The sequence below is a fragment of the Dryobates pubescens genome, chromosome Z (genome assembly GCF_014839835.1).
Source record: "Dryobates pubescens isolate bDryPub1 chromosome Z, bDryPub1.pri, whole genome shotgun sequence".
In the NCBI taxonomy this organism is placed as follows: Eukaryota; Metazoa; Chordata; class Aves; order Piciformes; family Picidae; genus Dryobates; species Dryobates pubescens.
This window is the reverse complement of record NC_071657.1, coordinates 117,480,698-117,504,955: the sequence shown is the minus strand read 5'-3', so window position 1 is coordinate 117,504,955 and position 24,258 is coordinate 117,480,698. Positions and strand designations below refer to the sequence as shown.

Sequence of the window (24,258 nt, the reverse complement as noted above, 5' to 3'; positions counted from 1 at the left end):
TTCTGTGATTCGAAGGTGGCTACCTGTTGAATCTTGCACATATCCTAGAGCTCTTATGTACTGTATAGCAGCATCTCTCACGGGGACAGGAGTCTGATTTACACTGGAATTTACTGAGGAACTGGATTGTAGAGATTCTTCTTGCATTTTCCTACAAGTATATTTTGAAAGCATCATGTATTTCTGTCAATAAACATTCTTATGTAAAAGACTCGTTTCCTGGCTGAGTGAGAAGGGGTGGGGGGAGCAGAGCTTGGGCTCAAGAGACACAAATACCCATTAGGTAGATGTTCCAACTGGCCATAAAGGGTTTTGAGGGTGCACAGGCTCTGCATGATCCTGTTAGCAAGAACATATGAAATGAATGGAAAAGGAGAAGTAAAACCAACCCAGACTTTCAGAGGCAGCCAGCCATATTTTTCCAGTACCTGAAGGGGGCCTACAAGAACATTGGTGAGGGACTTTTTGCAAGGGCTTGTGACAGGATGAGAGGCAATGGTTTTAACCTGGAAGAGGGCAAATTTAGACTGGAGATTAGGAAGAAATTCTTTAGAGTGAGGGTGGGGAGACACAGGAACAGGTTGCTCAGGGGGGCTGTGGATGCTCCCTCCCTGCAGGTGTTCAAGACCAGGTTGGAGAAGGGCCTGAGCAACCTGGTCTAGAGGAAGGTGCCTCTGCCCATGGCAGGGGGGTTGGATCTAGATGATCTTTAAAGTCCCTTCCAGTGCAAGCCCTTCTATGAATCTATGATTTGCATGCAGAACAAAGTAGGACAGTGGTGTAAAAACTTCCCTTAACCCAAAACCCAGAAAACTCGGAGGACTGGGATGCTCACTTGATGTGGGTGAGGGCAGCCCCACCATGGCCAGGGCACCTGTTTGAACTAACTGTGCCTTCAGGCTCATGGAGGAAAGGGCAAGAGAGCATGCCCTTACTCTTCATTTCATCCTTAGTTAGTTCTCACCTTCCCCCTCTCAGACTGTGAAGGGAATCAAACCTTGTGCTTCTCAGCCAAAATAGCCTAACAACCTGAAAGGAGTTGGACTGAGATCAGGATCAGTCTCTTCTCCCTAGCATCAGGTGATGGGATGGGGGTTAATGGACTGAAATTGTGCCAGTGAAGGTTTAGGCTGGACATTAGAAACAAAATTCTTTACTGAAAGAATGGTCAGGTGTTGGAACAGGCTGCCCAGGGAAATGGTGGAAGCACTGTCCCTAGAGGTATTCAAGAACAGTGTGGACATGGCACTTTGGTACATGGTTTCATGGCTGTGGCGGTCCTAGTTTGATGGTTGGACTGGATGAACAACCAAAACAATTCTATGACTCTATGAAGGAGGGCCATCACACAAGGGCAACAGCAGTGTGAGCAGTTCAGCATCTCCATTTGCCTTCAGGTGCTCAAAACAACACATTTTGTTCCAGCTTAAATGTCTATTTATTCAAAGGAAAGAAAAAAAAATTAAAAGGAACTGAAATTGATTCAACCATCAGTGTTTTGCATCAGTCCATGTTCTAACTCAGAGTTCCTCCCCAGTAGAAGTTCTTGCAACTGCTAAGCACGTGCTGGATTGATGGGATCCTGAGCCAGCCCATCACTGGTTTCAGGGAGCAGGGTATTTTCTCAGCTGTGCTGCAGGGCAGAGGCACAGGGCAGCTCCTCCAGCAGGAACAGTGACTGGAACACACCACCAGTTTCACAGCTGCTGCACCACAAGCCCCTCACAGATGCTTTTCCATTCTCCTAAGCAAGCATTGCTAGAAGAAACAGATCTGAAAGAAAGACCCTTGCTAGCATGTACATTTTTATTAAGAAAAAAAATGAACAAAATACATTCTCTCCTTATGTACATTACATACAACATAACTACATTGGTAGATATTCCTCCTCTCACTCATTCAGTTATGTACAGCATGGGGCTTACACATCAACCCAGAAATCAGCAAGGATGGTTTATGCCAAGGAAGAAAATTAACACTGCAGGCTGAACACAGACCAGCCATTTCTCTGCAAGGAAAAGGGCAGGATGGGGAGCCATCAAAGTCCAGGAATGCTGCCTGTGACCACCATGGGCTCAATACAGGACTAGTCAATATTTGACTTGCCTATTAACCCATGTGTACAGTTCACAACGCTCATCACCCCATGGATGCTCCTTTCCAGCCCAAGGCTGTCTGCACCTGCCAGTTCAGCTCTCCTGTGGTCAGGCATCCCATAGAGCTGCAGGACAGACACCAAAGGGATTTCAGACAGACACCAGAGTCTGCAGGATTCTTGTAAAGATGTGTCAAGTCAGGAGTCAATAGAGAAAAAGAACGGGGCCAAATTTTGGACACAGGGTAGACAACTCCAAAGCACTACATAAGGAAAATCATCTTTCAGGGTTCACATGAGGGTGTAGAGGACAAGATAATGAACACTGAAGGTCCCAGACAAACAAACCAACATTTGTATAGTGCTGCAGCATGAGTAGAGGCAGCAGCTCAAAGACACAGCTTGAAAATGCACCCCTAACCAGGTGATGGTGTCCAGCCAGCCAGCTTATTGGTGTTCAAACCCAAGCTACCCAGATCCTGTCTACACTAATAGCTCCTCTAAAGGAGAGGCTATTTCAGCAGTTTCAAAGTACCATATTCAAAGAGAGGGTTTACTGAGTCTCGACACTTCTAACATGAGGCACACTGCAGCTCAGCATCTAAGTGTACAAGATGCTCATCACCACCAGCCAGGAGGATGGGAATATCATCTCCCATAACTGAGAGTGAGCCAGAAGGCTTCCATTTCCTATCCCCAGACTAAGTGGTCTGCAAGGTTGGGGCCTCAAAGACTCACACTCCCATAAACAGAGTTGTTTGTATAATTAAGCTCTTTTCTCTGGCTTACAGTCTCCCCAGCATCCCCTCATTTCCTGCTGTGGAGGAGGGTGTGCTGGAAGACACAGCAGAAAATACAGCTTTGGTAAATAGTAACAGCTACTAATAACCAGAGGTTTGTTTTCTTTTCCACTACCCAGCAGCTTCTGAAGTGAAAAGTGTTTGCACATCAAAACATCAATGGGAAGGGGAGAGGGGAAGAAGAGTAGGAATGATGAAGGAGAGATGAAGGAAATACTCAGCCTCCACTGCTAGTTTGCCTTCCCAATTACCACAGCAGATGAGAGGGGAAAACAAGTCAGCAATAGAATAGTTATCTCCTGGTTAGATAAAAGTCTTCTCCAGCACAGTTCTCCACAGTGCTGGGGGAAGGAAATCATGCTTTTGAACAGCAGGCATTACCACAGGGTAAGAAGAGGTGGAAAGATGGGCTACTGTGCAGGCTGGAATGTTTGCTGTGAAGTCACTGACTAAGAAAGCACAGGTTGATGAGAGCCATTTTAACCTTTAAGAGCTGAGGGTTTTTTTGTCAAAATCTTAAAATAAAAATTAATCACTTTTCAGCCTCTAAGTGGCTTCTTCAAGACCCTGCTCACATGCTGCAGCACTTCATTCTAGTGAAACACCAAGTAATTGATTGAATCCCTTGGGCAGCTGGTTACAAAGTCAGGATATTTAAAAGTGTTATTTTCTCATCATTTGGGAGAAAAGCCTGTCCACTGATACTTGGGATGTGGAGAAGACTGCAACCACTGGAGCTACTGCTGTGGTCCAGCCTCCCCACCATCACATTAATTAGAAAGCAGCTAATCTCCCTTAATCTCACTAGCAGCTTTCACCAGACAGCTCAGAGCTTTTTTAGGTTTTAACAGCCTCTTCACACTCTCAGACCTGGTCTCAGAGCTGACTGGTGCTGCACAACCTCCAGTAAGTCTGAGCAGTGTTAAGTCCTGCTGCCTTCCTTCAACCGCTGCAGAGGGACCACAGGGAGAGGAGGAAAAAATGGGATAGTCTCCTCCAGGACTAGAAGATCCTGGTATTGCAACACCTCCATTGGAAAAAGTGCCAAAGAATCCAGCTCACATGAAAAAATAAGCTCTAAACAGCAGATCTACTTGTTAAGAGACTCTTCAAAGTCCTTCCACAAAAGACAGACCACATCTTAAATACATGAGAGAGAGAACACTACTTTATCCTCTTTTCCCATTCCCTCTGCACCCTGCTACACTGAAAATATCAAACAAACACCCAAACTACCAGCTGGTGAAAGACTTGGGATGATAAAAGCAAGAAGCAGAAACCTAAGACAACTTGTGGGTTGGTATCATCACCTTTTTCTTCTGTCAAACAGCTATCACACTCTTGGGGCCATGTGAGCCAATGGAGGGTCATGGAGGGGCACAAGTAAGGTCTGTAGGGACAGCTGGGCAATCAGCCTCCCCCCCTCCTTAGCCCGGAGGAGGAACAGCCCTTGGGAAGAATGGAAATCACAAGGATCTTCCCTGACATTTTTACAAGGACATGTAGCAACAAGACAAGGGGTAATGGATTTAAACTGAAAGAGCATAGGTTTAGATTAGATGGAACCAGAGAGGTGGTAGATGCCCCAATCCCTTGGAGGTGTTCCAGGCCAGGCTGGATGGGGCTTTGAGCAATCTGGTCTAGAGGAAGGTGTCCCTGCCTATGGCAGGAAGGTTGGAACTAGATTATCTTTAAGGTCCCTTGCAACCCAGATCACTCTACGATGCTGTGACTGTTTCAAAGGCAGCAGTAAGGAGTTATGTAAAGGAAGCAAGGTGGATATGACACTGTGACATGGAGAAAAAGATGCCTCAACCACCATACAGCTCTAACCTTTAACTCTTCAGTAGGTGCTGCATTAATCTTTGGGAAATCTGAAGGCACAGCACTTCAATAGGTGTGAACAGTCACAGAGGGAATGAAAAAGTCAGAATACATGGGGGAATACCCAAGGGACCATACTTTGACCATCACTCTGGATGGACAGCATATAAGCTAGTGACAGATTTTTCCTTTCAAACTGGTAGTAAAACCAAAAAATCTAACCTGGTAGAGACAGTTTTTAGGTATTCCCTCATGCCCCTTCTCCCCAGGAATGAACAGTGATGCCACACTTGAGCTGAACAGAGTCAGCTGATTTCTGACAGCTCTCAAATACTTAAGAGTCTCCAGGTCTTCGGCAAAAGCTGTGCTGAGTTACAGCAAACAGCTGGAAGCCAAGACAAGATGTACCTCTGTCTGCGAAAAGTGTAAATTAAGATTTCAGGACACTGAAGTGATACAGTGCCAGCAGCTTGAGCAAGTCTGCAGCTGTAGCTGTTTGGAAGCAGAGCACTGAATTTGGGTCACAAGAAGTATCTGGAGTTCAAGTTTGTGACAATGAAGGAGACAGCAACAATATGTTACCTTTAGGGATGTGTGCTTGGGGAAGGTTCTGGGGATGGTGCAGACCTCTACACCTAAGCCATATAGCCGGTGTTATACACAACCCACGTGATCCTCTGCAGAGCTTTACACATATAATCAAAGCCTGCGTGGTTAATCCAAAACTCCATCCAGTTTTTTCACCTCTGCCAGAAGACCAAAGGATACCTGCTGGCATCAACTCTGCTGTGTTCTTGTGGGACTCTCAGAGAGCAATAAGCAGGCCATTAACTGGCTTCCACTCTAAAACTGCTTTTGGATGCATTGCCTACAGAATAAAGCATCTGGAATCAATTTATCCAAGTGCTGAGCCATGTGCTATTATAATGGTTCCAGTACAGTAAACCTTCCTTTTTTCTCTCCAAATTTTCATTATAATAGAGGCTTTCAGTAAAGCAGGGATTTTGCCTATAAGTCATTACCACTACTTGAATAATTTCCAGCACAACCTTTTCCAAGGCAGGATATGATCAGCTCTACCATACCCAGAGGCATTCAGATACACTAACAAGCTTCTGACAGCAGGTTTATACCTCAACAATATTTACAGCTTATATACTACTATTGATCTAGATCAGGAAAAAGTCATGTAGCTGTTCTTAAACTCTCCTTTCATAAAGTAAGACCCTTCTCCAATTTCTCATGTGTACTCATTAAACCTGGCAAAGCTGAAGAGTTTCTACAACCTTCCTTCTAATCACAACAGCAATATTTTATTTTTTAACTGGGCACACCTCTGTGTCTGTAATAACTACAGCTATAAAACACCACAAACACTTCCAGAGACATACATCAACTGCTTTTACTGTCAGGACTTCACTTGACAATAGCCAAACATTCCTTAACTCCAAGCCCACCACAGCTAAGCAGCTAAAGCTCGAAGCATACACCAGGCCTCAAGGTTTCACAAGACGTTTTTTCCACTTCTAAAAAGGTACCAAATGGAAATGTATCTGATTGTTGCCACTGTCCCCAGCAGCAGCACAGCCTTACAGAATCACAGAATACCTCGGATTGGAAGAGACTTTCAAGATCATCTAGTCCAACCCTTGACCCAGCAGTGCAAGGTCACCACTAAACCATCTCCATTACAACAACAGAACCTACAGAGATGTAGAAGCATTCAGACTAATCCAGACTAAAAGTTTTGCTCACCAAGTTCTACAAAAGTAGCTCCTCCTCAATTCTGAAAGAGGGGGAGGCAGCAGGAGAATTAACAGTATTAGTGTTTGAAGTACCTGCTACCCTCCTGTGTTTGAAACAAGCAGCATTAACACTCATCTTTCTTATAGTAAGAGCAGCAAAAGAGTTTCAAGTGTTTTTCAGAACCCTGCTCTGAATTTATCACTCACTGTCTGCAGCACTCACAAGTGCAGGTTTGCACAGCAGGGAAAGCTCAGCCTATGACCTGGTGACAAGGAAAACTCCCTTCCAAAAATGTGCACGTATCAGGAAAATTATTCAGAAAGCAGCTGTTCCACAGAGCCCTATGGAGAACACTCTCCCAAGGTCATCATGCTTTGGAAGGAATCTGTTCTGGAAGAAGGAACAGCTAATGGAGACCCCGACACTCATGGCTGCTGAAGAAAGACACAGATGAAGCTGTTGCCACTAGTCCCACACCTCTGCAAAGAGACTGCCCTCCTGCAAAGAGGAGGGGCCACTTGACTTCCTGACTACTCAATCATTACAATTTCAGGTTAGGGTCTTAAAATCAGTGACCAAAACCTTTAAGCAGTTTAAGCCTGTCACCATGTCCTTAACTCTGGTACAATCTTCATAGCAGTAATTTCTAGCCTGCTCTTTAGGAGATTTTCCTCATTTCATTCTCCTTGCCACTGCACAAGCCAAACACCTTCAAAGAGCCTTTCGAGATGGGTCTTCACAGATGGGATTTTCCAAACTTTGCTAAGGGATGTCTTGGTGGGAGCCCCCCACCAGCCTGACCCCTGACCTAGCATGTACCTGTGTGCACATAGAGGCACCCTGGGCACAGAGAATCAAATCTCAGACATTTATTCCCGTGACAGAACATGACTGCCTATACTACAAGTTGCTGTCTAGAAAAAGAGCAGACTAATTTTTTTTCCAAGACAAAGTTTCCCTTCCTCATTATACTCAGTAAAAGGAAGAGATGACTATGTCACAAATATTAAGAGAGCAAGGCAGAAACTACAACTAATTCCAGTATCCACTTTGCATCACCCCCTAGGTCTCCCTGAACCAATATTCATTAATATGGTCCTAAAAAAAAACAACAAACCAGGAATCATGGAGGTCTTCTCCAGCCACAACATTTTCTAGATTGAGTCCAACCTTCAACCTAACACCACTATGGCCCCTAAACCATGCCACAGAGTGCCACTTCTACAGGATTTTTGAACACCTCCAGGGACTGTGACACTACCACGACTCTGCCACGTCTATAGCCTCCTCATTTTTAACCATGTTATCTAAGTAGGGCCTTCTGCCACATGAAAACATCTTGGGTCACACACACTATCACGTCGTGCTTGGGTGACATCTTAAGGACTTCAGCCTCACGAGTCTATGAGTGGTTGTACAAGACAAACATCAAGGAACTCAAATTTTGTCTAATCTTTGTGACCAAAAATCAAATCTGAAGGGCTTTATTTCCCTATGAAAAAGTGTCACTTGATAGCAACAACTTCGCTTGAAGAATAAGTTTGTGTTTTCTAGTGAGATGATCTACTCAGTAATATTGTAAGGGCATCTATGTTGAAGACCAGGGTCAGTGAAGAACCAAAAAAGCAGCTAAATCAGGAGTGAAGCCTTGATGTTTATATCAAATTTATCCCACCAAGACTTCCTATATAATTAAAAAAAACCATACCAGAAATGTGTAACTTTGACTTTAAGGACCTCAGGCAACAACATAAATGAGTCCCTCTCTGACAAGCCCTGATGCTTTCCTTTGCAATACTTTATTTACAAGTTCACACAATTCAGAGACAAACAACCGCAGAGCAAAGATTATGTGCTGTTAAATCCATAAAGTCACCTCGTAATAGAAAAGCAAACAGAGTGTTTGTTTTGCCTAAGGTAAAAGTCTCAGCTACATCCTGCAAGCAATGAGCGTGAGGTTTGAAGACTTCTCACGTACAGCTCATGGATTTGTAACATCACATGAACATCATCAGGTGGCTGTTTTCAGATCAAGTAGGTTTCCTTTTCACTGGACTTTATTATTTCTGTATTGATCCAATATAACACTCTGCTGGAATGTCACCAGGATCTTCAAAGATCTGTGTGCAATTAAATTCAGACTCTCCCCATTAGTGCTTGTCATTAAGTGGCTTATTTTGAAAGGCAATTTGTACTTTACTGCTCAGAATTGCCAGGTCGTGTAGCACACACCAATGTAAAGAAACCAGTTCATTTTGACTCCTAGCTTTAAGGACACAGAACCGAGAAAGACTTTTGGCAAAGCTACAAGAAGCCTTCACTTTGGATTAACCTCTCTGGCCACAGGGTGCCTCTGCTGTTCAAGAAATACTCTGAAGCTGAGCGAATGCTTTCTGCTGATTAACCACCAGCTGTAATCCATAAACTGTACTTGTGCGAGCCGAAATCGATCTGCTCGGGATGAAGGCAGGTCAGGATTTGATCGTCCTGAAGTGCTCTCATTAGCTGGCATTGTCAGTCCTGCAGAAGCTGCACCTTGCTCAGACAAATCACTCATTTATGCTACGCTACAAAAACCCCAGCCAGGCTGTCAGGCTCTGCACGCACCCCTGGCACGAAGGACAATGAGTTGTAATCGAACTTCTACAAGATAAATCAAGCCTGATGCAATGCCCCGCTCAGCACCAGTGCTGTTCACAAAGCTTTTGGCATTCCTCAACCTTCGCTGTCTGCTCCATGGGGCTCCTCATGCTAGTTGCATCTTTTGGGTTCAGCCTCATCAAAGGCGTGTGTATAGAAGTTTATGAAGAGCTTGGATGATCAGAAAACTGTCACCAAAAAAGCAATTAATCACCTGACTGGAGTTGCACAGCATGCAGGCAATGAGACCAGGCAGTAAGGGAGCACAACAGCACTACCGTATTAAGTACTAGAGGGCTGCAGCTTTTTGGCTAGCTGTGTTAAAAGTGCTCAGTTCCATCTCAAAAGAAGCAACACCCCAACTGGAATATTTCCCTCCCCCCCAAGTATCAACATTTGTACCGTATAAACTTTACTTTCAGTAGTTAACAAACACCAAAGGCAGCAGTGATGTAAAACTTTCCATGTCACTGGGGGAAAAAAAAAAAGAAAGAAAAAAAAAAAAAAGAGAAAAACAAAAAAGAAAGAAAGGGGAAAAAAAAGAGTAATGTTTCAAAGAAAGAATTTAATCAGATTTCATGTCCTGCACCAGGTACTGAGTGGATTCTTCCACAGATATCTGATTTGCCATCCACCAAAGTGTATGATGTCTAAGCAGTCTCCAGTTACAGGTTACACAGTATTTGTAGAGTCCTCGCTGAAGACAAAGCCAAGCCCAGCCTCTAGCACATTGTTCCTCTCCAAGTGATTCAACACTACTATGAGTTTTGAAATTTATTTCTAACGTACCAGGGCTACAGTAGTCACACAAAGAACGTGATAAAGAGGCAATACAAGGCAATCAAAGCAAGCAGACACTCAAGCTCTGGAAAAAAGACACTTCACTAACTCTTTATTTCAAGAGTCCAAATCATCTTTGCAAACACAAAACTTCCATCAAGTTCAACAGGAGCCGTGTAGCCACAGCGGGCGCAGCAACGATACCCTACTGGTATCAGTGTTTCTGGACATAAAGCTTTGCAGTCTTGTATAAATATTTACAGCTGCCAGTTTGTACTGAATGCTCACTGGCACTGACCACAGAGGGTTTCTAATGCTGGGGAGGCAGATCCTTCATTCCACTTCACAGTGCAGCACCAAGCCCTTACCCTAGTTATAAAGAAGGCTTTCAGCAAGGAAGAATATATTTTTTTTATACATATGCATCAGCTTGCTTTCAAAGAGAGTTATGCTAAAAATGCCTCCCTCACATTCAGATCTAGGTCTAAAATGCATTTAGAAGTGAATGAGCCACATTACATAGGAAGGAGACAAGCTGTTGGGAGCAATCCTCTTTACACTGACACAGACAAATGCACACAGAAGCATAGGTGCAAGTAAACGAAGACAATCTGCTTCAGAAATCCTACACCCAACCTGGAGTCGGGTTGCAGAGGTTGGGTGTGCGTGGGGTGGAAGACCCAGTTCTGCCAGGCTCGGTGAGGACCCACACGGTTTCTCATGGGAAGAACACAGCAGCAAAAACAGAACAATCCCTGAAAAGGAACCTGTGCAGATGATGACTGCACTCCCATTTTCTAATGGTTTCTCTGAGGTTCCCACTCGCCTGTCATTTTTAAATGGAAGGCTCCAGAGAACAGAAGACAGACATGTAGGTACTCAGGTTTTCATCAGGTATCAGATGCAATTAGACACTTCTGTCAGCCCGATTCTGGGATGAGGAGACAGGCAATTTGTAACACGTGCTCCCCTTCACATGACACACTGTGATTACAAGACTCAAGACACATACAGAACTGTTACCTCAACGCGTGCCTGTGTCCTGCCACCAAGTAATTCAGCTGCTGAGGATGGAGTTGTAGGATAAAGCAATACGCCATGACTAGCTACAAACGAGCAAAGAACAACCTTCCCCCCACTTCCTCATGAAACCCGAAATAAAACCCACCATCTTCAATTCCAGACAAATATCAACTTTCCTCTACAGGCAAAAAACTGATTGCTGCATGGTTGGGTTTTATTCTTTTTCTTCTTTCCCCTCACCTTTTCAGTTTACATTTGCTAACTCAAAATCCAAAGTCAGAAAAAATATATATATATTTAGTCGGAAGTACGTCAGTTACATTTTATTAACCTACTCCAAGGGAAAAGCTTCAGGGATTCACCATACAAGTATAAAACCCCTTCCAAACACCGAGGGGTTAACTGTGTTACTTCATCCCAGCAGTCAATCAATGCAGTAAAAAAATTAAAATACTGAAAATGGATGCTTTTCCCCTCTTCCACATGTCCAGCGACTGCTCTGTTTTACAGCATGATGAGGTCCACCAGGTTGCCTTTAGGAGGGGTCATGTTGTCTGGAAAGAAGTTGACCAGCGTGTCAAACAGCTGAGTTCTCTGTGCATACGTGTGGTCAACGTCTGAAAATCCTGGGGGAGCAAGAAAAGGGGAAAGCAAGTCAGTGCTTCCTACTGTAAACGCTCAGTTTTGCTGTGGAATGTGTCAGCTGTTCGGTTTGGATAAATGTTCACATAATGGTAGGGGTTGGAAGGGACCTCTGGAGATCACCTAGTCCAACCCACCTGCTAAAGCAAGTCACCTACAGCGGGTTGCACTGGATCACGTCCAGGTGGGTTTAGAATCTCTCTAGAGAAGGAGACTCCACAACCTCTTTGGTCAGCCTGGTCCAGTGTCCTTCCTGTCACACTCAAAATAAAGTTTTTGCTCATATTCCAATAGAACTTCTGTGTTGCAGTTTGTGCCCATTGCCCCTCATCCAGTCTCTGGGCACCACTGAAGGAAAGCTATAGGCATGTATAGACATCTTAACTGTTTGCTATTTCTGCATCAAGCAAAAAAAGCTGCCACCTCTGTGTTCCACTACTGTGTGCATGTTCACCCTGAGATCCTACCGCTCCAAGCCAACACTGCAATCAGAACGCAGTGAAAAGTGGTAAGCAAATGGCTGTCAAGCTCATTGACAGTCCTGAAGAAATAGGAGAAGTGAGAGTCCTCAGGGGACTGTCTGTTGTCCCAGAGAACAAAATCCATGCAGCTATTTTTATTTGGTGCCTCATTTCTTCTGTCCTCAGGCTTTCCTCATTATCTTTGCTACTGTCTTAACCAGAGCTGGTCCCTGGTACTGCTTGTAGTTTTCCTTAAGAAAAGCTCTGCTGATGGTGGGAGTCCCAGGCTGGAGCTGCTATTTAACATTGGACTGGCAGCAAAGATCCAGGCTGCAGCTTGGCACCAGGGTTTTTTGCAAACGAGTTTGGTGAAGTACTGCCTCCCAACAACTCAGAAGCATTGTTTATCCAAATCGTCATATTTAAACCATCAACACCGAGAACAATAGAGTGGGCATGCAACGATTTCCTCTGCTTTGTGTGACTTCAGTTGCTGGTATCTCAGAGGAATGCTTTTTAATTCAGTGAACTCACTCCTCAGTTAATCAAAGACAACGAAGTTAATCAAGTCAGGGAGGTTTTTTGTTTTGTTTTAGAAGCACCCTCCTGCTGACTAACTAAAGTTTTGTACTGTGTCAAGAACTAATCGATCTTTCAGAACACTTCAAAACAGGGAAAAAAACAACTTTCTGAAACTTGGGTTTTCTTCCTTTAAGGAATTAATCTTACAGCATCAGCTAGATAACATCTTCCAAACCACACATCCTCAGCAGCTTCCCCATCCAGCAGTGCAGATTGTGCAGCAGGATTCTCCTTCCTTCAATTCCTCAGACTGGGAATTCTATGTTCAAAACCCAAGCCATCCATGCTCCCAGCAAGAGCTTGGTACCTTGAGGACAAGGTATCATTAGAAGTATGTAAGTTATGCCCATAGCCTTCCTATAGCTTGCCCAAGATTAATCTCTCAACAGTTTAAAAGAGTTAACTGGACAGAAGAGCGAAACAAATTAGGGCTTTGGCTCAGACCTCCTGTTTCCAGCCCTACACGCCACTGTGTTCTTCACTCTTGATACCCTGCCCAAAGAACTAGTTTTGCAAAGAACAGAGTGAACCAAACTACTCCAGGAATTGCAGTTATCACAGCAAACAGAGACGTAGCCATGCTGTGACATTCCAAAGTGACATGACAGGAGGCGCTTTATTCTGACCAAAGCTTCTGTTTATTTGGGTAACAGTGAAGCATCAGATGTAATAAGAGACATAAAATGATCCCAGGAGGCGTGAGTTTAAAACCACTGGGGACAGATGTTTTAAATATGGGCTGGAGGCATTGGACACCAGTCATTATAAATAATCTCTCGAATGTCTATGTGGTGGCACGTTGCATATTCGAACCCAAAAAGACCTACAATATTCATACAATAAAAACCAGTAGAAACTAACAGGAATTATCAGAGGGGACATTCTTCTGATACACAATACTCACCAAGAGTGGTGAAATCCGAGCCAGACTTAAATAACGCTGAGGCAAGAAGCTGAAACTGCATAAAAGGAAGTGGAGGGACAAAGAAAGAAAGAGAGAAAGAAAAAAAAATGTTATTAAATGGCACAGGAAAAAAATCCAGAAGACTCACAGAAGTCCAGGTTGCTGGGTTTTCTTTGCACAATCCTTAGAACTATTGTGGCACACACATAAATAACAGTAGCAGATATTTCTACAGGAGCAATACAATTTGTTTCCTTGGCAGAGCAAGTTGCATGTTGTTTCCTAGAATCAGAGCAGTGTTGATGCAATGAAAGGTATTTGACTGGGAGCCCTAAAACCTAAGGGGTTTATATATGCTTTTTTGCCTGTCTGGTAGATACCACAGTGCAGAAGAGTAGAACCTCTTCCACACACAAACAGTCCTAGGGATAAATGCGGTAGCTTCAGCAAGCAAAGATTAGATGGCACGACAACAGGGTGACTGCTGAAGCACAGCATGAACTTCAAGATCACAGAGAAAGCTTTAAATGGCAACAACCTCCCTCAACTACCAGAGAAGTTCATACCACAAGTTTAAGGCAACAGCTTTTTAACTTTGGGAAAAAAATAAAAAGAGTTCTTTGCTTGTTAACATCAAAATCATGAGTAAAAATGTTTTTACTTAAAACATTCACTGTTTCACTCTTCCTTAATGCCTTACTGATAGAGGTGAACACAGCACCTTCCTCTACCCACAGCTGCTGTTTTCAGTCCCCCACGTTGTGGCAAAGCCAAGTGCTTTGTCATGTTTCCTTGAAGAATTAGTTGATCCCTTAAAGGCTTGTAATTTTTTTATCTCCTCTCTGTGTGTCTTTACAGCACACAGGGGAAAAGAAGAGAAGCAAATATCTTCAGGGAAGGAGTGGGAAGAACAGCCAGGAATTATATATCCATCAGTTTAATTTAAATGTCAACAAAAAAAAGTGGGAACACTGGCAATTTGCTGGTATCTAGAAGCAGAGAAAGTGACAATCACCACCAACGTGGAATTTGCAACCAGAAGTTGTATCACATCAATCTGATTTAATCTTCAACAAGGCACCAGGCCCTATGGATGGGACTTGGCAATAGATATTGTCCATTTTGACTTCCCTAGGGCTTCTGATGATTTTATATGATATTTAAGGCAAATTATCAAGGCTTCACATAGATTAAAGCTAACGGGGAATGGCAAATACATCAAATAATTTTACTGTGGGTAACCATCAATGGTTTGACATCAAAATGGAGCCATGAATCAGAAGTGATTCATGTGTGCTGCAGGGTCAGCATCATTCTGGGTATTCAGTGATAACCTGCTTGACAAGAAGAGGACACATTCACCAAGTCCACAGACCTCACACCTGCCAGCATAACAGGAGATAGGCTTCAGACTGTTTTTCCATTTCATCCAGCTTATGATGATGGATCAAGGTTCAATTCACTAAGGCCAAGTGCAAATCAACCTAAACAGGAAAAATCAGCTACAGAAAGCAGGTCTTAGTGCATGGGCTCTATGAAAACACATTTAGGAGTTATAATGGATAAGTATCATCCTACTGCAAAAAGGACAAATGTATAGAAAAGGAGCAGGATCTTCAAACACATCAAGTACTCCTGCTGTTACCGAGGCCGTAAGTCTCATCTACACTAAGCCAACCACTTTTGGATGCCCTGCATCAATTAGCAACATGAGGAAAGCACTACAGAAAAATCAAGTGGTCTGAAAATCAAGCTCTATAAAGGAAGTTCAAAGGAGTCAGGGCTGCAGAGCCTCCACAGAAGAATGTCCAAGGATGAAACAAGCACGGAAGGCCACTACAAAAAGGTAAAACTACAACTAAGAGCAAGAAGCCACAAAAAAACACTTGAGCAAGATGGGTTTCCACATGACATCACAAGCAAAACAGCCTAAAAGAAGGATTGTTATGTGTTGGAACAAGTTTGCATCTCTTGAGAAGGCTCTTATGTGAAATTAGCACTGGAGTGACCTATGAAGAGTTCAGAAGGATAGAAGACTGACACACTGAGAATAAGGGGAAGATGTTCATTCAGTACCCTTGAGTGTAGGGTCTGGTTATATGACACCAAAAGGGGGGCAATGCCACACATGTATTTCACTGCTAGCCTGACTTGTAAGAGTTGCTTGGCTCTGAATCAGCAACATACTTAATCAGACGCCCAGCATAAACAGCTCCAAAAGATCCAATAAGACCTGTGGCTAAATCTGTGCTGCTTCTGATAGCAAATGCCATGTCCTGGCCATCCTTCCCTCCCACACAATCGCCTCGCAGGCCTGCTGCAAACTGCCTGGTAGCACACAAAACCAGCTATGTCAGGACAAGGCATAACTTTCCAGGGCTCCCTTGCCTCCCCAGCAACACCAGCAGCCACCCTGCTGGAAACAGAAAGCTTGAGGCTGGGTCTCAGGATGCCCAACAAAGAACATACAATCAGGATCAATCTAGTAGCTCACTGAACTGGGACCAAAAATGCGTTGAAAAGACCCTCTGCCAAGAATTCCAGCCTCATCTGCACTAGGGATGATAGATTTTCACAGCTACAGGTTTCTTTCGAGCTTGATGAGGAAGCAGTATCTTGTCTCCTCCTGCACTGATGACACTGCACTTCAGTTAACCTTGAGATTTGTTGTTTGTTTTGAAATGATATTTTTATGTACCATCTCACATTTTAAAAGCCCTTCCTGACAGAAAAGTCAAACACAAGATAAAAACACATTACAGACAGCACTGAGCCTGAGCCGGTACACTCTGCATTTGCATTACAATGCCAGCTAACAGTCTGATCTTCTCCCAAAGGACCTCTGCATTTTTTCCACTGCACAGGACTGTAACTGCTTGCTCAAGTCCAGGTCTCCTACATCTTGTTCACAGCACATAGCCAATGCAGTATTTTCTTCATGAAGTTCAAACTCTGCTCAAAGAGGAAATTAATTTCATCATTTTTTTCTATCATGCTGTTATCCTAAGAGACAGCACTTCACATTGTGATGAATTTTGGGTCCCTGATTTGGAGCTACCAGAATCTGCTTTTTCAAAATGCATAGTATTAGTCAGCAGCTTCTGAGTTCACTTGCAGCCAGAAGAGCAAAGCCCTTAAGCAAAACACACCTCAGATCTCTCCCATCAGGCACCAGAATGAAAGTCTCAATTAATGACCATCTAGGAAAAAATGATTTGCTTAACATTGCACAGCAACTCTGTTATAAAGGGAGGACCAGAACTCACTGATCCAGCAGAAGCATCCAACCGCTCTAATCACAACACCACCCATTTTCTTCTGACACTCCCTGAGGCTCACTGGCTTCACCCATTCCAAATTAAGTCTCTATTCAAAAGACAATTCCCTTCATTATATAATTAACTTCTGTCTTGGATAACCAATCACCTTCTGAACTGAGAAGGCATTCCTCAGAAATACATATGTACTTTTGCCAGCAATATGGACAGTGGGATTGAGTGCACCCTCAGCAAGTATGCTGACACCACCAACCTGGCCATGCTTGCTAGGTGAGCCCATGTGAGCCTCATGAAGTTCAACAAGGCAAACCGCAAGGTCCTGAATCTAGGTCAGAGTAATCCTTGCTATCAGTACAGGTTAGGTGATGAAGGGATTGAGAGCAGTTCTGAGGAAAAGACTTGGGAATACTGGTGGATGAAAAGCCAGCAACATGCATTTGCAGACTGGAAAACCGATTGTATCCTGGGCTGCATTCTAAGCAGCATGGGCAGCAAGTCAGGGAAGTAATTTTGCCCCTCTGCTCCACTCTGTTGAAATCTCACCTGCAGTGCTGTGTCCAGCTTGGGCCTCACAGCCTGAGAATAGAATAGAATAAAATAGAATAGACCAGACCAGACCAGACCAGGTTGGAAGAGACCTTTGTAATCATCGAGTCCAACCTATCATTCAACACTATCTAATCAACTAAACCATGGCACCAAACACCCCATCAAGTCTCTGCCTAAACAGTGATGGTGACCCCACCACCTCCCTGGGCAGCCCATTCCAATGGCCAATCACTCTTTCTATGAAGAACAACTTCCTAGCATCCAGCCTAAACCTCCCTTGGCACAGCTTGAGACTGTGTCCTCTTGTTCTAGTGCTGGTTGCCTAGAAGAGACCAACCCTAACCTGGCTACAACCTCCCTTCAGGTAGTTGCAGACACCAAGAAGGTCACCCCTGAGTCTCCTCTTCTCCAGGCTAAGCAATCCCAGCTCCCTCAGCCTCTCCTCATAGGGCTTGTGCTCCAAACCCCTCACCAGCTTTGTTGCCCTTCTCTGGACACCTTCCAGCAGCTCAACATCTTTCCTAAACTGAGGGGCCCAGAACTGGACACAGTACTCGAGGTGCGGCCTAACCAGTGCTGAGCACAGGGGCACAATGACCTCCCTGCTCCTGCTGACCACACTGTTCCTGATCCAGGCCACGATGCCATTGGCCTTCTTGGCCACCTGGGCACACTGCTGGCTCATGTACAGTCTACTATCAACCAGCACCCCCAGGTCCCTTTCTGCCTGGCTGCTCTCCACCCACTCTGACCCCAGCCTGTAGCACTGCATGGGGTTGTTCTGGCCAATTTGTAGAACCCCACACTTGGATGTGTTAAATCTCATGGCCTTGGACTCTGCCCATATGTCCAGCCTGTCAAGGTCCCTCTGAAGAGCTCTCCTATGCTCTAACTGATCAACACCTGCCCCCAGCTTGGTGTCATCTGCAAATTTACTGATGATGGACTCAATCCCCTCACCCAGATCATCCATAAAGATATTGAACAGGATTGGACCCAGCACTGATCCCTGGGGGACACCACTAGTGACTGGCTGCCAGCTGGATGTGGCACCATTCACCACCAGTCTCTGGGCTCAACCCTCCAGCCAGTTCCTAACCCAGCACAGAGTGCTGCTGTCCAAGCCACAGGCTGACATCTTGGCCAGGAGTTTGCTGTGGGGGACAGTGTCAAAGGCCTTGCTGAAATCCAGGTAGACTACATCCACAGCCTTCCTCACATCCACCAGGTGGGTCTCCTGATCATAGAAAGAGATCAGGTTGGTCATGCAGCACCTGCCTTTCCTGAATCCATGCTGGCTGGGCCTGATCCTTTGACACACTCAAGCAGGTCCTGAGCAGGAACTGAAATGATCATGGGGCTAGAACACCTCTGCTGTGAGGACAGGCTAAAGATTTGGGGTTGTTCAACCTGGAGAAGAAAAGGCTCCAGAGAGGCCTGATTGCAGCCTTTCAGTACTTAAAGAAAGCCTGTAATAAAAGATGAGAATGCATTCTTCATCAGACAGTGTAGTGACAGGATGAGACATAATGGCTTCAAACCAAAGGAGATAGATTTGGATTAGATGTAAGAAAAAAATTCTTCACTGTGAGAGTGGTGAGGCATTGGAACAGGTTGCCAAGAAGCAGCTGTGGACACAACCATTCCTGGAAGTCAAGGCCAGGCTGGATGAGGCCTTGAGCAACCTGGTCTAGTGGAAGGTGTCCCTGCACATTGCAGGGCAGTTGGAACTAGATGACCTTTAATGTCCCTTCCAACCCAAACCATTCTGTGATGTTGTTACTATATAGTCTTATATTACTAAGACTACATTAGTTACATGCAGGATGCTATACACAGCTGGCTAACTAATGTAAGGTCAACTAATAAAACCAAATCATAGTCAGAGAGAGGTCAACTGAAGAACCATAAATAATATTAATTCTGCTATTTTCCAACTTACAACCCTCCCATCTCCAACATTGCTGCTCATTTACCAGTTGTCTGTACTTGAGGTTTTTCATTTACAGCAAAAAACCCTTCAGCCGCACGGCAGCCCCTGCCAGTTTTAGTGCGCTTGCTGCCAGCCTCTGCCTTTTGCACCAATTAAACAGTTAACACTAAGAGGGAATGAGTAACTCCAGTTTGGGGCACCTGGCAGGTTGGATCAATCAGAGCCAATTCCTTCTCTGTAATGTCTGTATGTGCTCAGAGCACAGCCTAAACCAATTTCTTAGCTTTGAGCATTTCTGCTGGGATGGAGTCTCACAGTATAGGTTCACAGAAGCAAATTGAGGCTCAAATTCTTTGAGGACAGAGCTGTCACTAGCTGAAGTCAGGAAGGCTGAATGCTGTTTTTGTAAGGGCTCCTTGGCTCCAAAGCCTCTGCTCCTGCAGCACTCAGACTCTGAGGCTTTACAAAGAATCACAGCAGGACACGAAGAAGTGAGACATGCTTTTCTTAGCTTCTTCCTAGAACTGTATTTCCCATTTGGGCTTCAATTTTCTCAGAAATATCAGTCTAATGCAGACTCAAACAATACTTTTGGACCCCGCTGGCTTTATCTGGCAAATTTCTTAAAGACAAGGCCTTAAGAATGGAAAGTATGAAGCAGCCTTGAAGAGGGGCCTCCAGCCTCAGCTTACAAGCTTGTCAGGCCTCAAATTGGCCTCCAGGTCCTTACTCTTTCTCCTACCATGCTCCAAGATAAACATACTGCAAGTTTTACTTGCACTTTGTATCTCTTTTACAGCAATCATGCAATTGAGCTTCACCAGTAGTTGAATCTCAACGTACAAAGCCATCTTACTCTTGTTCACTCTGATAGCACTGGCTATTTTTTGTATCATCTTGATGTGTTCTATAGCCCACTAAGCAGCAGCCAAGTTCTGAGTGTAATTACTCCAGTGTTCAAGGAACAACACCTTTAGCTTTGTACATAATCTACTCATGTTTCTTTGCTTTAGTAGCACCTTGACCTAAGTATAAAACTTGGAATTCATTTGGATTTTCTTTTCTTACCATCCTTTTATCTCTAAACCCCTCTATCGGTAAACTACCACCAAATGCACATCCGTGTGTATATGAAACAGGGGAACACTCATGCTTTCAGAAATTTTTGCACCAACAAATGCCGTTGTTTTATACAGCTTTCATCTCTCCATAAGCTAGAAGACACAGAAACTTCCATGTGCTGTAGGGATCTACCCTCCTTTACACAGTGCCAGTTAAAAAACATTCACTGATCAGAAAACACTGAGCTAGCTGAAGGGGGTTTAAGTGATTTTGAGCAGAATCCCAGTTAAGGAAAACTGGATAAGCATCTGCTGGCAACAGCAGAGACAGTGCTGGCATAGAGTCTGCAGCTACTAAAACAAGCACCTGTGCAATACCTCTTACTTGCAGGTATCTACTTCACTTTAGAATAAGGAAGAAAAAGGAAATCAATGTATGGTATCAGCATCCCTAAAATTCACAGCAAAGGACTGAAACTGCGGCGCTATGTTCCTACTATCAATCATTCACGCTACTTTAAACAAGATCGGTTACTAAAGCCAAAGTAAGTTTTGAGAACAGTCTGTTTATTTTCTTTGGCATCCAACTCAAAACAGCTGAAGAGACTAGTATAACTAAGTTAGAGGAAATTACTTCTGTTACAAAGCAAGTAAGCCTTATCTCAAAGTGAAATTCTGCTTGGAATATTATATAACGCTACCCCATATCTTAAGCCATAAAACAAAACCCATGAGAACTGTTGAGGGTAAACCTGTTAACCTTGGTCCTTCCCAGATTTATCAGTTTCCCTGGAAAGGGACAAGGAACAGGCAGAAACTGATTCCCATAAGATTTGCCACGCTAAGAAGCCTTACAACATTCAATGGCTGGAGCCGGCACAGAGCAAGCTACCAGACAGATAGCCTTTGATATTAAGACCATCTCAACATCAAATAGAGAGAGTATGTAGGTGTCAGGGCTGAGATAAACAATCAAACTGGTGCTTGAAATTTGATCTGCAATCCAAAAAGCCTGCGTCAGTGCTCTGGAAATCACAAGAGCTATTTGAAGATGTAATGCCAGAGCAAAAAGCCAGCTCAAATGTGATAACCGGAAGGTAAATTGACGTCAACTGGAAATACACCCAGTCAGTACCAGTGCAGCAGCTGGCTCTGTGCCATAGACCCAGCAGATCTGTTCCAGTGTAAAAAGCTTTGGAAGTTAAAGCTTTTTGACCAGCACAATTTAAACCACAACAACAAACAACACCACCACACACCAAACAAACCAACAAGACACATAAACCCCCAAAACAAGAAGAAGAAATACTAAAACTCCAAGCTGAAACCCAAAGAGCCTCTTGGAAATTGCTGCATGATTTTAGGAGGTGACTGGAACAGAAGCTTTAGTTCTGATGATGTGTGTTGATCTGATGGACCAGTATGACACACAGAAGGTACTGAATTTTGTTCCTATCAGACATTGGGCCTGCAGAGAAAGGATTCACAATATACTTACTCAGCTGGATTCAGCTACCTAAGCTCATACACTAAATCATTAATGTGCAGAACACACCAGTATGCTTTAGGAAAAGGGATCATTTTTAACATGTAATTCTATTTCTGCTTTGTATGATAAAGCTCCTACTTTTCCCCAGAAATCTCAGAGGAGCCCATGAAGTCAGATAAATTCTTCATTCTTACAAGGCGGACAAGTTAAATACTAGACGCTGAACTAGGAGAATCAAATGTAGAATATTAAAGGATTTCCTATACCAGATGTGAGGCTTAGGGGCATGGTTTAGTGGTGAGTAGTGCAGGGTTAAAGGTCTTTTCCAACCTAAGTGATTCTACATGCACAATGTGAAGTCTTTATGACAGTTCCTTTGGTCTGCTAGTGATAGCAGGCAGCATGAACTACAAGAAGAGCTTACTGATCACACCACAGATATTTTCTGTTCAGGCAATAAAAAGGCATAGCCAGCTGTAAGATGCAAGTAATAGCTGGCCAAAGAGAGACTTGAGTTTTTCAGCTGTGGCAGGGCTACCAGCACACAGGTATGATGTGGAGAAAAGGGAGATAAGTGAACACAGGACACAATCCTATAGTGGGTGGGAAAGAGGAGGAGTGAAGAGAGTATGAGAATGGTTGTTGTATGTTACAGGTTATTTAAAGGTTCAGATAGGAGGAGGAAAGTGCTACTGCACTGGGCATACAAAGCACAATTAATCAAGCCAAATCCTCTTGAAGCATGTTGCATGGGAAAAAAGGTATTTCTTTTCCACCTGAAGAAAAGCAGGATTATCTGTTTTGCCTTTCCTGTCCTAGAAATGGCTAGAAAGGATGTGAACTACTGGGTATGGGACAATGTAAATGAGGAACCACCTAACAGAGGACTTTCAGGAACAGCACTTACATGTTTTATTGAATCACATCTTTATGAAGAGTAACCAGAATTTGTGACAAACGTGATCAGTTCCAAGATCCTGATAGGAGTAAATATTTTAATTCTTCCAGCCCTACAGTTCTATACTGTGCACATACAAGAAGCATACTCTCCCCCAGAAGTTTTTAGGGTCTTTATAACCATCTTTTCTTTACCTAACGTAACAAGGTGAAACCACCAGATGAAGTGATTTAATCCAGAGACTCAACATGAAGTAACAGCACCAATTCTCCTATCACAGTTTTGTACGAGGAGCTGATTAATCACTTCCAAAGTCATTAAACACAAGAGGAGAGTAAGAACCTGGTCTCCTCCTCCTCATCTACCCATCAGGAGCTAAACGCCTGTCCATCTAGCTGGCTGGAAATGAATGGCAGCATCAAACCAACCACCTTATCTGACAGTTCTCATTACTACTTTAATCCTTTCTGTAACATAACACGTACTGTGGCAATGAAATCAAAACAGGAAATGGGAGCAAATTCCTGGAACACATAAAAGAACATGCCTACTGGATAATATTCAAAAGGCAAAGGAAACAAGATTTTAAGGTTAGAGAGCAACATATATACACAATCTGCTTCCAGAAATACTTATCATCATCTAGAGAAAAACCTCTTCCCCTCCCCTAGAGCTGTTTAATATCAACAAGCTAAAAGGCAACATGAACAAGAGTTTTTATTCACTTTCTACCACACAACCAACTACAGGCTTGTGACATTTCAGAGAGTTTATATTTCAATTAAAGCTCCCAAAATACACACCAGGACACTGGAATTAAAACAAAGGCCTAGCCTTCACTAGTTGGAGCACAAAAGCTATTTTATCTGGAACTGCAGTTGTAAAATGACTCTTTCCAAAGCAGTGTGTTCTTCAGTGCAGAGAAATATACAATACAGCAAAGCGGCATGCACCTGTAGTGCTTTTCCAGGCTGAATAAAACCAAGCTTAAAGAAATGTAAATGTTTTGAGCCTGTTTGTAACTAAAACTGGAATTGTTCATCATTACCTCCTTTGTCTCCTCGGGGTCTGAGTGATCCACGGTTACGTACAAATCATTCTGCAGGTACTTCAGTGCACTAAGAGGGTCAGTCTGAGCTTTCTCTTCAAACCTGCAAAGAGAAAACCGAAAACTTGAGCACAGCCTTTTCCTTCAGGACTAAGAACTGCTATTTCTAGAAATAGTAAAATTCATCCAGCACAATTTTCAGCCCAATATTTCCAAACAAAACAATGTTAATGGCAGCTTGGGCTTGTATTTGCTTTGAAGTCAGACTGAAACACCGAGGTGGGCTTTTTGGGGGTCGTAAGGGAGTTACAAAGGCGAAGTATTACACTCTCACCAAAAATATTCAAAAGCACATGTACAGCAACTTAGCAATACAGAAATATAAATCATTTAGTGCAGTTTGTTTTCCACAAATCAAGCAAGGCATGAGTAGCTTGTCATGGGAGGAGCACTTTTGCGACACAGGCAAGCCTTGAGCACTTCAGTCCCAGGGGATGTTTACATT

General features: G+C 43.6%; 1 protein-coding gene across 1 annotated transcript in view; it reads right to left on the bottom strand.

Moving 5' to 3' along the window:
• Window positions 1-9,656: 9,656 nt before the first annotated feature.
• Window positions 9,657-24,258, bottom strand: part of MKLN1 (muskelin 1) — a 116,166-nt gene continuing 101,564 nt past the window's right edge. The window contains exons 16-18 of the mRNA XM_054178606.1: window positions 23,754-23,856; window positions 13,498-13,552; window positions 9,657-11,534 (exon numbers count right to left, since the gene is read on the bottom strand). Coding sequence (XP_054034581.1) covers window positions 11,413-11,534; window positions 13,498-13,552; window positions 23,754-23,856 — 280 coding nt within the window. The 3' untranslated portion in view covers window positions 9,657-11,412. The remainder of the gene's footprint in view (window positions 11,535-13,497; window positions 13,553-23,753; window positions 23,857-24,258) is intronic.